This window comes from Lissotriton vulgaris, chromosome 2_1, assembly GCF_964263255.1.
Source record: "Lissotriton vulgaris chromosome 2_1, aLisVul1.2, whole genome shotgun sequence".
Classification (NCBI taxonomy): domain Eukaryota; kingdom Metazoa; phylum Chordata; class Amphibia; order Caudata; family Salamandridae; genus Lissotriton; species Lissotriton vulgaris.
The window spans coordinates 2,075,648,366-2,075,663,529 of NC_141687.1; the positions used below are offsets into that span (position 1 = coordinate 2,075,648,366).

Sequence of the window (15,164 nt, forward strand, 5' to 3'; positions counted from 1 at the left end):
TAACTCCCTTAGTTTGCTGCACCTCAATTCACAACCTCACTAAAAAACATACAGGATTTCGTAGTAAGTATTGCAAACCATTCCCTGCCTAGGAAATCTCATGCACTAAAGACTCTATGCCTAAAATGCATAAAACTCACCAAGCATCTCTGTAAAACAATTCTTCTTCGCCGAGTATAACATGAAATAAATCAGACTGATCATAGGTTGCAGTGACCATTTTAATTACTAAGGTGGTCTCTGTGACTTCTGCTGTTCTTGAGAGGACAACCACTGCCCTACCCAAATATAACCAATGATATTAATCCAACTCTTGTTTGCAGAATGCAGCCTTCCTTTGTAAAACAGGCTTTGGGCACACCCCTTCTGATGGATCAGTAGTGGGCACAAACAACTGGGCAATAATTCCTATTCACTGGGAAAATCCTTTAACTATCAGTCACACTCCAATCCATCAAGGACATCTAGGACCACAACATGCTAAAAGATTATTAGACTGGATTCTGACCACCTACATGCACTGAATTCACTTAGCTAGATGGAAAGGTACGTCTACTATTAATTGTTGACCAATGAGAGCAAGCCTTATTTGACATCCTTAATCTGTATTATGTTTCAATTGCATCAGTTGCCAGACACTGCTGGCAGAATTAAAAATGCATCTCAGATCGAAAAAAATGGTTCATCTTCTTCCTAGTGAATAGACACAGGGTATTCATCACACAAGAACCGAACTCACTAAACACAACCTCTACTTTTAGAGTTTATTAAGATTTGGAACTTTACCTTTCACCTTTGCAGCATGAATGAAACCCCTTTATTGATCTCCATCATCTTCCAGAACATACATAAATGAAATACAATTTTTTTAGAAAACAATTTGTGACACTCACAAGAGTCACAAACCAACCATATATCAGCGGAAGTCTGACAAATAGCTGAGTGTTGATAGTAACAAAGCAAACTCTATTGATGAGACCTAAGCCCTTCAAATAAAACCAATCACTTAGATGTTTCCAGGTGACTTGATGGCTCCCTAATTAAGCCGTAAGCAAAGGCAAAACTTGAGGGCCTTGATCACAATCAAACTTGTAAAAACCACGCAACTGTCACATTGGTAAATACCGATTCTGCAGAGTTCTCTATATAATATGCGTGTTAAATAACACTGATTATTGGTTTTTACTGTGTCCCGCGGAACCAGTAATCATGGCATGTATTAAATGCCAAATGGGTGGCAAATGTGTGCTATGCAGTAAATACCACACAAGACAAATAGCACATGCCAAATACATCAGGATGTTCGAATTTTCAGGCATTTTAAGTTCCGGGGGCCTCATTTATGAAAAGTGACGCATCCCTACGTGAAAACAGCGATGCGTCACTTTCCACTGCGCACTCCTTGCGACACCAATGATGCGTCATATTTAATGTATGACGCATCATGTCGCAAGGACTTACAGATACGTCAGTATTTCTGACGCATCTGTAAGCGCAAAAGTGACGCATTGCTGGAGTGTGTCACAAAAGTGACGCATCTCCAGCAATGCGTCCTTTCACATGGGGAAAGAGCCCCATGTGAAAGGGCTTGCGTCAGTCTTACGCCTGCTGTGAGGCAGGCGGAAGATTTTGACGCAACAGCATCCTAAAAGTGACGCAGTGAAATCTCATAGATTTCACTGCGTCACTATTACGAGGCTTTTTGCGGGGGAACGCCCCCTCTGCATACATTATACCTGACGCAGGTATAATGTGGCGCAGGGGTTTAAAAAGTGACGCATCTACCTAGATGCGTCACTTTTTAAATATGGCGCAACAAGGCGCATGTTTTACGCCGCAGATGCGTCACAATAAGTGACGCATCCGCAGCGCAAAACTGACGCAAGGCCTCATAAATGAGGCCCCTGGATTTGAAAAATAACCCCTAGTGAGCAGAAATAGCCAGTGCGTCGACGTTTTGAACTCATAAGTCATGAAACCATCCTCAGGACCATAGACGTTGAATAATTAAGAAGTTATAAGCAATCTAAATCATGATTTTTAGGAAAGGCAAGGCAAATGCATCAGTCAAGACCTTGTAATGTAAAGAATCACTTGAAAACTTTATGATAGCAATATGCTGCCACATTTTTGGGGCATGAGTGTTAGCGCCATACAGGACTGGCTACTTGGGGTAAAAAGAAACCCGATTAACATCTATGGTCCTGAGGATGGTCTTTCATACTCCCGACTTATGAGACCGAAACGACGACACTGCTTCACATTTCATTTGCTAGAGACAGGATCCTTAATCTGTTGGATACAAATTGTGGACATTTTCTCAGTTATACGGAGAGTGGACATCACATATATTAATCTATAAACTTTGAACAAGAACTTTGTTGATTTGAGGTGCAAGATAAAGATGTGTAGGGTTTTGTGTGCATCTATCTACCCTTGATCTCACTTCTTTGTTTACTATCCAAATATATGACTTATGCATATGTTTTTGTGTATGCCTGTTTTACCTGCTCTTTTCATTTTTAGGTCTCCCCTTTGCGGCGCGCATGCGCTGCAAAGGCAAAAAGACATTTTCCAATCGCTTTGGCTTTTCATCCAAGCGTGTGCACGCGTTCCATTGCCTTCAATGGCAACGCGCGCACGTGAGGAGATTCACCTGCGGGAGCGCGCGCCGCCATCTGGCAGCAATTATCGCTCCCGCCAGTGTATCACACCCGCCTCTCCCCCCCAGCTGCGCGAGGCACGCGTGTTTGTTTCCAGAGTATAGCTGTAGCAACTGCAGTTGGCATCATCTGTCTTGGCTGCCGTGCCCCCTCACCCCTATTCCCCAGCAGCGTGGACGCCCTGTGTGCACCTTTCCACTGTTCAATCAATGATATCCGTGCTTCATGGCGCTTGACTGAGTTCATCTAATCAGTACGTGTTGCTCAGAGAGGCGGGCGGAGGGAGTCGAGAACGCGCCATTCCTCACTCTCTCATTGTGTTGACTCGGTGATTGGTGGATGTATACACACAAGGCATTGAGTAATGGCGCTCACTAAATCCCAATTAACAGCCGGCCAGTGAGTCCTTATGAATGAAGTTGGGAGGGAGCTCCTGGAGACGGTTGTACGACGATAACACAGATGTATGCTCTAGACAAGAGACGTGATTGCATTATGTGGTTCGTGCACCGCTCAGAGCGCCTCGACTCCCGCCTAACTCAGTAGCCCACTGCTGTCAGACGATAGCGCTCAGGCCGGAGGTGCCATCACAAACGCCGCTCGGACCGCCAGTAATTATCTACCTCCTAGTTTATGTTGCTAAAGGGGGCGGCTGGAGGAAGCGCTATGACTCTGTTGATGGGGCCGTGCACCAACCAAGTGAAGGGCTGCAGTGCAAGCAGAGAGGCAGCGCAGGCAGGACAGTCCCGGAGAAACTGTATCTTTCTTTCACTCCCAGTATCGCTTTAACCTCCTGAGCACCTGTAGGCACTACCTCCCCTAAACGCAAAAGCCAAACTTTCCTTGACTCCTCACCTGCCATTAAAGGGCCCCCTCTCTCTTCTCCTTCCCTGCGCGCGTCCCAGCTAAACATTTAGACTGACCCTCCCATCCGTTTCACCCTTCCTCTCCACACCCACCCCCATGCTTCTCTGATCCTCCTCGCTCGGGCCACTCTCACTCCTCTCCGCGTCTCTCCGGATCTTTTCCAACCAACTTTTTTCGCCTCCTGTCCATCCGCCCCCCGCCTGATGCCTCCTCATTTCCTACAAACATTATTTCTCTTTCTCCTCCTAACCTCACAACCCTTGTCTTGCGTGGTGCTGCTCTGACAATATTGGAGGTGTACGAGACTGCTAGGGTTTTTGTTACCCTATATACAAATATAGAAGTGGAACTACGTGCCCCAGAATGCATTTTTTATATTGGCTGTAAAGGTGGTATTAGAAAAGGGTGTTGCACAATACATCAAGACACGCAGCAGATGTTACTACCTTCTTTGAGTAGCTGAGTATATTTTGATGTGTTTTGATTTCTTAACACAGCACGCAGGGTTATAAAAAGTCAGTGGAAACAAAAGGTGTGCCTTTTCTGATTGTTTCTTATCAGCAGATCTCCTTGCGTTGATGAAAAACTGTTTAATTTGCAACGTGAAAGGAGCTTGTAGCTTTGCATTTTCTTGTGGTGCTCCCCTGCAGCATCAGTCTTGTCATGCGTCTGTAATTATTCACAGCTAATCAAGGAGCCAATCATTGACTAAAAGCAGGCACACAGAAGTGCTTTTTGGCTCTTTAAATTATTTTCTTTTTATTTACCACTCCAAGATTGGCGTTTGCCGTCCTGGATTGGTAAATAAACAAAATTTATTGGGAGCCGCATCAAGCCAAAAGCACTTGCGTGCATGGTGACAAATGCATTCATTATCATGCTCGCCAGTAGTCATTGCACTTTTTTGTTCTTTTTTTTCCCCCAACACTGCAGCCTCTGCAGAAGGCATTTCTTTTTCTAATACTAAACAGCACTGTTGGAAAACAATAGCAAAGACAATATACTAACGAGAGTTTGAGTTATTGGCATTGTAAATGACAATGTCTTTTATTTGTGTGTTTCGAAAACTTGCAAAATGTGTGTAAACACGCACTTTGTACTTATAGGCCTTGCTTAGGAGAAGAAAGGCTGGTAGTAAAAGAGGCGCAGTTACTGCCAGTCTTGCTTCTTGTAAGCAAGGACCATAGGTACAAAGTGCGTGTTTATGAACCACTGGCAAGTTTTCAAACAGATAAACAAAAGGCATTCTCATTTACAATGCCAATAGCTCAAACTTTCGCTAATGCGAGAACTATTGCATTGCAAATGCTTGTTGTAGTTTTGCCTTGCTTTCAATTGACTTTAAGAATTACACTTTTGATTCAGCCCTTCTGAGAAACCTTTAGTTTAAATCTTCATAGGCACCAATCCATTGGGACAGGAGCTTCCCTCAGAACCGGTATTGAGTGACCAAAGACGAGGAGTTGTTAATTGACCTGACTATACTCCTAGGGTGGGCACAAAAGCTATGCACGAGGGAAGAAAGTTTCTGCTGTATTGATTATAAATAGAGAGGGAGTCTGTGGAATTATTTGCAGTAGAGTACACAGGTCTGCTGAAAAAATGGGCAGGGATACCCTCTGGAACCTTTTTCCCTATTGGTTAGGTACGAGCCAGGAATGACCCTCACCCACAAGCTAGTGACAGACAAAATTGTGGCACATCTGACCACCCTCTTCAGATTACTACTTGACCTGTGACAAATAGAAGAAATGCCCCACCTGTTACTGAGACCTTTGAGGAGAACTCTAAGAGCTGGATCTGCTCCTACTTGTACCCAGGACAAAGAAGTGGACTTCAAGGATCAGTTGGCTCCCTTTGTGTTATGGTCCAGGGACACAAAAGCTGCAAGTAGCTCATGTTCCCGAGAGAGTCTAGCTAACCAGTTTCAACTGGGACTTCCCTGGACCTTGCTGGTGGATTCTGTGGCAGTGACTCCTGACCTCCAAGGCCTGTTCCTGAGGTCATGGGACCCTTGTGTGGTGCCAGAGTGTACTCCTCCTGTTTAATCCTAAAACCTGGAACTTAGAAAAAGTTCTTGAAAAAGTTTCTTGAAAAAAGGACAGGCGGTTTGGGGGGCGGAAAAACATGTTTTTTAAAACCAGTCAGTCATAAACTTTATTTTGATTTAAAGAAAAATCATAAAAGTCAGAACAACATGCATAGGGGGGAAGACAGAAGGTATCCAACATACATTTTAAAAAAAATATTTAAATAGGCTTAAAACAGTCACCCTGGAATTTCATGATTTTACAAGAAATAGCTTAAAATCACTAAATCACACCCCATATAAACTACAATCTAGAGAACCACCCTTCATTGATCTCCATTGGGGGCAACATCCTACAATAAAGTGCAGAGTGTTAAAATGTTGGTTTAACCATACAAAACATAAGCGAAAATATTTACCTAATCATACTTGCCTTCCAACGGATCACCCATACCCAACGCAGCAACTTTGCAACAGAGATGACTATGGGACCTTCCACAGATGTTTTTAAGATCCTAAATGCCTCGCTGCTGGACCTGGTCCTCATGTTTGAGCAAATAGGTTTCAACCATCGGGACCTGGGGTTATGGTACACTGGGCAGGCAAAAACATGTGTGCCAATGATTCCTTCTTATCAGAACAAAAGGGGCAGTTACTATTATTGAAAGCGTACCATTTGTTAATAAAAACATTTGTGAGAATCAAACCTACCCTAAACTGGTGATACAGTTTTCTGTCTTTGCGGGTGGTGATTAAGTCCCAGTAACCCTCATAAGAAGCCTCATGCTTACTGTCAAGGAAGGATTTAGACAAAGAGGGGTTTGTATAGGCTGAGAACCGCCTCATAATTATCATATTCCAGTACACTGCCTTTAACTCAGTTTTACTTGGAAATGTACTTTCGGCAGGTGCTCCCAGAGGCGGCTCATCCCCATCTTACAAAGTATATTTTTAACACACCTAAGCCACAAGATTTTCCTGGTGACATCCATTTCTCTAACTTCTAACAGGGCCAGTGCATAGTGTCAAAGCTCGGGTGTCACCCAAAGCCTCCTCCAGTATGCAACTGGCCTATAGTGTGCCACATCTCTAACCGAATGGCAACCCAGATCTAAATATAGGGGTAGTAGCGGCTGGACTGTGGGAGGCCAATTATGGACCTCAAAAATTTGTTCTGCATTACCACCAGAGGGTCCAGGTTGGCATAGCCCCATATAAGATTAAGGCGGCAATTTTGGTGGTAAAAATGTGTAGCACAGGAGCAATTGGTTTGGGGTGTGATAGTCTCTGCTCCTTCAACAGAGCACCTGAAAGTTACGCATGCTTAACAGTGAGCAGGTCTATTTGGGGCTTCCAGCTAAGTTTTTTAGCGATTGTAACCCCTAAATAAGAACAAATCTCTGTTTGCTCTAAAGTGCCACCCTTCATTTTGACAGCGCCCACAGAATTCTCATGGTTTTATAGGACCATATATTTTGTTTTATCCACATTATCAAGGAGATCATGGTCCTCACAAAACTCCTCAAACCTCGTGTGGGCACTTTGAATGCCCTGTCTCATCTTGGGAAGAATAAGAGTGTCGTCAGCAAACATGAGCAGAGGGATCTTAGATCCAACCAAAGATGGTGCATCCGTGGGAAAGTTCTCAAATTACTGCACTACCCCGTTAATATATATTGAGAAGAGGGAGGGTGCTAACATGCACCCCTCTCTCACCCCCTTCTCAACTGGAAACTTTTCAGTAGTGTTACCCTGCGCATCCCATCTCACCTGAGCGAAATTGTCGGTGTGCAACTTAATCAGTAAAGTCAAAATATCCAACGGCATACCGATCTTCAAGAAGCTGCGCCACATCTTAGTACGGGGACGAGGCCGAATGCTGACTTGAGGTCGACAAACGCTGCATAGATAGTACCTCCCCCTAGTACTACTGTACTCCAGTATATGAGGATGAACCTTAGCACCTGATCTACAGTGCTAGTGCAAGGCCGGAACCCAGTCTGGAAATGGGAAGGATTTCACATTCCTCCAACCAAGCCTGGATTCTACCCAATACCAGCCTTGCTGACACCTTTTGGATACAATCAATAAGGCTTATAGGCCTGTAGTTCCCAGGTATGGGGTAATCCCCTTTTTTGTGAATGGGGAGGATTACTGCTCCTGCCCAGGTGCCGGGCATAGGTGCTCCGTTGGCGATAGCATGTCTATGTCATGGAGGAACAGGTCGGTGGGAATGTAATTGGGCCCCGGAGCCCTGCCTCTTGGTACTAGAAGTAAAGTGTTTCCCACTTCTTTCTTACTAAAATGTAAAGTGGAAATAGGGGGAGGCAGTTCAAACTGATCTTGTATGTCTCCAACACTTGCAAACTGTGCTTTAAAATAAAAGACCCACTGGTCTGTCTCTACGTGGTTTGTGGGCACCTTACTAAACTAAAAAAAAGAAAAAAAAACACTTACCTGTGATGGCTGGCTAGCCGCTGCCTCCCCTCCGTCCTTTTTTTTCTACTCCGGTCGTGCATTAGGATCAGGAAACAGCAGGAATCACCCGGATCCTAAGCTCCTGATAGCCAATCACAACCCTGCAATGCAGCGTTGTGATTGGCCTGAGCGCATTGGATCGGCGCTCAGTCAGAGAATGGGGTCCTGGGCATGTTCTTCATGCAGGCTGTAATACAGCCTGCATGGAGAATATGGAAAGTGCGCATAACTGTTCTGAGCGGCCCAAGAGGGCTTACCAAACATTCATATGCACTGAGGAGTGGGCAAACCACTCTTCCCCAGCTCTTTGGCACATGGAGCACCCCCGCCCCGCCCAGAGAGAAGCTGCAGCAGAAGGAACCACAAAATGATAATAAGGCGAGTTATTATCATTTTATGTTTCCTGCTGCGGAGCAATGTGGCTACACTCCTCTGCCTTAGCGGAGGAGCCGCCACTGACCATCGAGAGACCAGCACCAACCTGCCAACTAATCTTCCAAGGGTGACTTCGCCATAGCTCCCACTACGATCTTCTCCACAATAGCAAATCTGATTCAGCTGGCCTAAGCCTCTTCAGCTACAGCCTGCAGCCTTGTCCCTCTGAATGAATCAGAGTTCCTGAAAAGATTCAAAGTCCGAAGACAGAAATCTTCACTGGGCCAGACACTGAGCAGCATTTGATAAACGTAGATGAATTCCTGAAGTAAACTCCACACTTTTCACCCTTGGAAATTTTCCTGTCTTCGTTGACAGCTTCACTGACACCTCGTCCTTCATTAATCTGTCTTTGATGAGCCCGCCTTCAGATCCAGGATGCAGCCTTGCCCCACTGACGACTTTACTGTCTTGAAAATTTTCTAAGTGTGAAGGTAACTTTCCGACTGGGACCAATCAGGTTCTCATATCTGACTAGTGCTCCATCGCGGTGGACCTCAACCCTTACCTACGACCCAGTTTAGCAAGAACAGTTGCATGCGGCTAACGCTTTGTGGTTTTTGCTGTTAGTTTTATTTAAAACTTTAAACATTTACTTCCTCTGTTCCCCTTATTGGAAGTTTGTTATGCCGGTGTGAATTTGTTCAATAATATATACCATATTTTTTATACTTTGGAATGGGATTTATATTGAGTTATATTTTTTAATCGGTTTTAGTAATTCTAAGTGCTTTATCCATTTTTTAAATTAAGCCTATCTGCTCTGTGCCATTTCTAACATGGGTTGAGCTTAAGTTTAATCTACTGAAACCTTTACTGGACCTAAAAAGTGGACTACCATCCACCCTGACTAATAATCCACTTTCTAGCACACATTGATCCATGTTGGTGCTGCCCTATGGGCTAACAACTATAATGGTACTACTGAAATGTATTGAGATTAGACTACAACAATCATAATGCATTGCAATCTTGATGATGAAGGCCGGATTTTCTACCCAGCATATTAAGTACTGAGTGAGTACTATATAGTTTGACAGCCATATATTATATAACCAAATGTAATTTGCTGCTACAATACTGATGCACACGTACAGTACAACGGGTATCAAAAACTGCAATACGCATGCACAAAACGAGGCACCCATCAAGAGAACGAATTTCAGGTCAAGCCTGACTATCAAGACAGCAGCCATCATGGACTTGTGTCCTAGAGTATGTATGTTTGCGTTTTCCAGGTGAACTGAATGTAATTTGATGCCACAGCATGCCTACACAAATAAAGCACAACAAGTATCCATATCAACAATTCACCATCCGAAATGTAATTCAAAACGAAGTTTTTCATTTGTTTAATAACGAAATATGAGGCAGGGCATGAATGATGTGCATAAATTAAAAAAATAATGAAATACAGCTCAGAAAAAAAACACATTTCACACAGTGGAAACCATACTGTGTGAAGAAAATGCATCCTTCGTTGTTCTCAGCACAAGGAAGCTCTTCTAGCTCTGCTACTCACACATGTGCCATAGCTGACTGAGTCAGCCACTTGACTTCAAAATTATGTTTAAAAACAGATTACATTTACCAACCACCCTCAACATCGAGGAACACTACTTTTATGGTGGATGTGCACAATGTGCAGTAGCAAAATGCTGTCACTCGCGCAGAGAGCAGCCAATGGCTCAAGTGGGTGGGGTCACTGTTCCATGCTGCATGCCGTGGTGGGCAAAAGCAAAGCGTGAATGACACCTGAAGTGACCAATAGAGAAAGAAGGCTGTCCAACAGCCAGTATTTGTAAGCAGATTATACATTCTTCCATTTTTTTTAAACAATAGTCTTGCAAGACAGCTAAAACTTTTTCAGAGGCCCGACCAAGCAGGTGTATTATAAAACACTGTTATCACATTAAAAGATATATTACAAGTACCCTTTAGCATATATTTAACATAATGAAATACTGATAGGACAGCATCAATCTGACAAATATTTTACACTCCTAGGGAAAAGTGAACAAGATGTCCATGAAATTAGAACTTACATCTTAGTAATGGTACTGAAGTGATTAAATATAGAAAGATGGAAGCCAGTGGGTTCACTGTGATTTAAACTCTTGACCTTCACATCACTTTATCTGTCTGTTGTGGTTGTTTGACTGAGCCACCTGGTAATGCTCACTTTAAATTAAATGAAGAGTAACTATACATGCACTGCTAACAGCTTTGAGGGGCACTGCTGTAGTTGTAAAACAAGCTAAGTACAGGTGTCCAAATTCCTCAAAAGATGCTGCCATTCACTTTCGCCACTGGCACCACCCACTTCCTCATTGGCTTCATCTTCTTCCAATACTGGCTCCACCCTCTAACTCCATGTTCAATGCCCAACATCAAAGTGCAGCAAGCGAACAAAGCCTTTTTCAAACGAGGGCTTGGGGGGTTTCCCCCTCGAGGAAATGCTGTAAAAAGTGTGTAAAATAGTACATTTTACAGCACTTTTCTGCTAAAAGGCCACAGGTTCTCAAAGGGTAGTCTGAAAGGGCAGTCATGACATAAAAGTTATTTATGGCTCTATTTGGGTGGAGGGCCAGGGCTAGTGCATGTGAAGAGGTGCAGGGCTCACAAAGGGATGATATGATAAAGAATTTTCAGAGTCATTAATTATTGTTGGAATTGGTGCTTTCTGCAGGGTCAGCCCCAAACTTTTTGCCTTCATTCTCCAGTTATCTGACCCATTTTTGTTGACTTTTTAGGACTCTGTGCTCTTTACCACTACTAAACAGGGCTACAATGCTTGGGCTCTGTCCTTAAACATGATAGCATTTGCTTAGAACCAATCGCCATATTTAGTTTACTTGTACGTCCCTGGTAAAGTGGTACTACCTGTGCCCAGGGTTTGTAAATTAAATGCTACAAGTGGGCCTACAGCACTGATTGTGCCCCCCACTGAAGTAGTCCTTGAAACATGTCTCAGGTATGCCATTGCAGCCTGTGCGTGCATTCTTAAACTGCCATTTTCAACCTGGCAAAATAAACCTTTTATCAGGCCCAAAGTTTCCTTTTTAATACATGTAAGTCACCCCTAGGGTAGGTCCTAAACAGCCCATGAGTCTTGGTGAAACGGAATTAAAAAGTTGGACAAGTACTGTTAAGTTGTACATGTCTTGTAGTGACTTGGGATAACATCAAATTTACCTTATTTCAATTAATACGCTGTAACTTTCAAATGAAAATTGGTATTTGTTCATATTTGGTGTCATTGTAATGACAAATCTTCTCGGATGGTAAATTTGTTAAATTACATGTTTTGACAATGCCACTCTTATAAAGATAGAAACTATTGGAAGGGATAACCCAATAAACCCTTGGAGGCTTGTTCAACAGTAATATGAACAAATACAGGGTGCCAACAAGGGATTTGTTAAAAAATCAATAAGTATTCAGAATAATCTGAATCTTACAGGTTAAATGACTTGAACCAACAGTCAAATTATTTTAACACAATATGCAATTAATGTACAAACAAAGGAGTATTACGAACCCGAGGATTGCTGTGATTCCAGGCCACGTGTGCATCAAAATAATTATTGCATATACAACACTGGATTGTGCGACTAAAGGCATACCTTTGAGGATATTGAGGATATTGAGGATATTGGATGTACCTTAAAGAAACAATAAGCAGTGATTAAGACACACCAGCGAGTGTCCTTTATATCAGATTGATTCACCTGTTTTTGGAAAGGGTTATTTCTAAATGCAGTATTATATTGTCCTGAGGATGGTTTGAAAGAATAACTTGAACAAAGACCGAAACGACGACTCCATTGCTTGTTTCCTGCACAATTGTTTGATCTTTTTGATTATTTGTTCTAGTATGACATTTGTCAAGATTTGATTTCTTTAGGAACTGGCTTCTTATTCGTGAGATATAGGTCAGATTCAACTGTACCTTGTTCATGTTTTTCTTGCATTTAATTCAATGACAAGTTTTTGTCTGTATGTACCCTATCAAATATATTTATAAATTTTGATAAGATATTACCGTGTTCTGCTCCTTTTTCTTATTATTATTTGTTTGTACATTAATTGCATATTGTGTTGAATTCATTTTACTGTTGGTTCAAGTCATTTAACTAGTAAGATTCAGATTATTCTGAATACTTATTGCTTTTTTAACAAAATCCCTTGTTGGCATCCTGTATTTGTTCATATTACTCTTATAAAGATGGCATTGTCCTGCCTCTGCCATTTAGTGCCCGCAGCCTGTTACTGGGTCACATGACTGGGTGGGTCTTTCTGTCTTCCTCCAAGAGAGCTATACACAACAGAGAGCTTTGGTGTGCCTGTATGTGCCATCATTACAGGAAGGATGGGAGGGCAGATCTGGGCACAGCCCTACTTACACTTGAAAAACCTGTGTCCTGCCTCCACACAATGTCCTGCATACCCTATGTAGGTAGTCTTGAGGAGAAGAGCCAGTAAGCCTGTGCACTTCAAAGGTAAACCTCCAGAAGCTTCTCGTAACTTCAAAGGAGGCATCATGTATAAATATTGGACCTCAGACACCGACTTTTCAGTACACTTTTGGAAATGTGGAGGCTGTGCCAGAAAGGTGGACTGCTGTGCTGCTGAAAGGATTGCCATTCCGCTGGACTGCTTGTTTGAAGAACTACTGCCCTGTTGTGCTGACCTGCTACACGGCTGCCTGGGTGAGGACTGGACCTCCATCTGTTGAACACAGGACCGAAGAGTGACTCTTACGGCAAGTTGACTTCCCTCCTGTCTAGAGCCTCGGGGACAGAAGGCTTCAACAACCATGAAGCCAGCACCTGGCCTCTGCCATCTGTGAGTACTACCCTGCCAAGTGTTGCCACCCCAGTGCTGGACGCTTGGAACTGGGCCTGAAGATGCTCTGCCAGCCCATCTGTGGATCCAGCAGAAATAATACCCCACTCTTACCCCGCCCCACCTCAGTGCCCCGCAGCACACCCTAAGCGAGCCGTCACTGAATTTCTTTTTGTGTTTTAACTTTAATACTGCTGGACAAATACTTTAAACATTACCTCTAAGTTAAGCCTAACTGCTCTGTGCCAAGCAACCAGAGGGTTGAACACAGTTTAATGTGTTGTTTGCTTGTTCCTCATCCTGACAAGGATAGTGGTTGCTTCTTGAGGTGGCTTTTCACCCTCCCAAACCAGTAACCTAGTGTATTACAACCATTATCTGTTTTTACATACATGAAGAAAACTACTCTGGGATCCATTGGATAAATTCCATAAAATGTGAAAAGTATATACTTTTACTACAACTTAAGGAAAAATTCGAAATATTTAATGGGATGACATCCATGGTCATGGATTTGATTAGAAACCGCTGATGTTTTTACAATACCAATCAATAGCTGTGTATGTGTCTGAATAAATATGTTATTGTAAACAACTATACTATAAAATCAACATTTGAGCACTTACTACTACCAAGTCAAAAATCAAATAGAAAGATATTACCGCAGTATAGTCTGTGTAATGCAAGGCTTGCTTAATGCCTCGCAGACCCCGTGCAGCAATGGATGTAAGCAAGAACAACAAGCATATGGGTGCAAGCCCTATTGAATGCGGATTCAGCTCACTGTTTAGATGTAGGCCCTTTCACTCTCGATACATACCTTTGCTTAAATTCCTGCACACGAAATACAATATTGCATAAAAAAATTCAGATACTCTAGGCGTAATGTTTAATATGTAAGGAAGGGGCATCAAGACCCACATGGCATCTCCTCTGATGAGTAATGACCCACTTTCCCCATGCCTTAAAACATCTCTGGTAATAGCACCCCACACTCAGCACTCGTAATGAATAAGGTCTTATTCTTATTGTGATATGGACATAAAATGTAAGGAGCAGTATATTTGAGCTACTCTGTTGTTGCTCACATGTGCACTGCGTTGCAGCCGTGTGTGTATAAAGTGCACTGAATGCGATCATACCATTTCCACGCACAACCAGCAAACGTTGATGGGTTGGGATTTTTCGTAGACGGTCCTCAGAGGCTTGTCGGTGTGACATTTTGCGCAAGGCCCGAAGACAGCAACTAAGAACGTCTGGTCGCACATCTTCCTCTATATATGGAGCTGAGAGAGAGGGGAGAGAATGAAAGAGAGCATTAGATCCCAGGCCTCCTCCCATCACCAGGGCAGCTAATGGATTGGACAACAAACAGACAGCTGCGGGCTCGGTAAGCTGGCAGTGTGTAATCTCTAAACCCGATAAGCAGGTGCTGCGCGGAGCACAGTCCCTGCCACAGGAGCCCTGCATTGAGGAATCGCAGACACACAAACACCGACCGACACGAGCTTCTTGCGCATGACCTGTTCACATGCTTCTATCACTGAACACTATTGTCGCCTGGCGCCTTTCCATGTACTGTTAAACTAACACACATTGTGGCTCTAACGACCTCACGTCAGTGTTGAAACCTCATGCCCAGGCGCAGATTTGAGCTAGACGGGCCTCTTTTTGCTAGTCTTCTGATTGAAAACACGCCGCCCTTTCATAATCCATTGACTGCACAGCCCTGCATTTCAGAGCATAACGAAACGAGGGCATGAGAGCTCTCCAATGCATTTTGCAAGGTGGAAATATAGGGCATGACGTCTAATGTCATGAGCGATATTCAGGTGCTTGTCAGG

At 43.2% G+C, this 15,164-nt stretch overlaps 1 protein-coding gene across 1 annotated transcript in view; it reads right to left on the reverse strand.

Annotated features, from left to right (window-relative positions):
* The window catches only part of GNB5 (G protein subunit beta 5), a 360,042-nt gene extending 345,442 nt beyond the window's left edge, over positions 1–14,600 (reverse strand). The window contains exon 1 of the mRNA XM_086958304.1: positions 14,463–14,600. Within this exon, the coding sequence (XP_086814430.1) occupies positions 14,463–14,588 (126 nt within the window). The 5' untranslated portion in view covers positions 14,589–14,600. The remainder of the gene's footprint in view (positions 1–14,462) is intronic.
* Between the last annotated feature and the right edge of the window lie 564 nt (positions 14,601–15,164).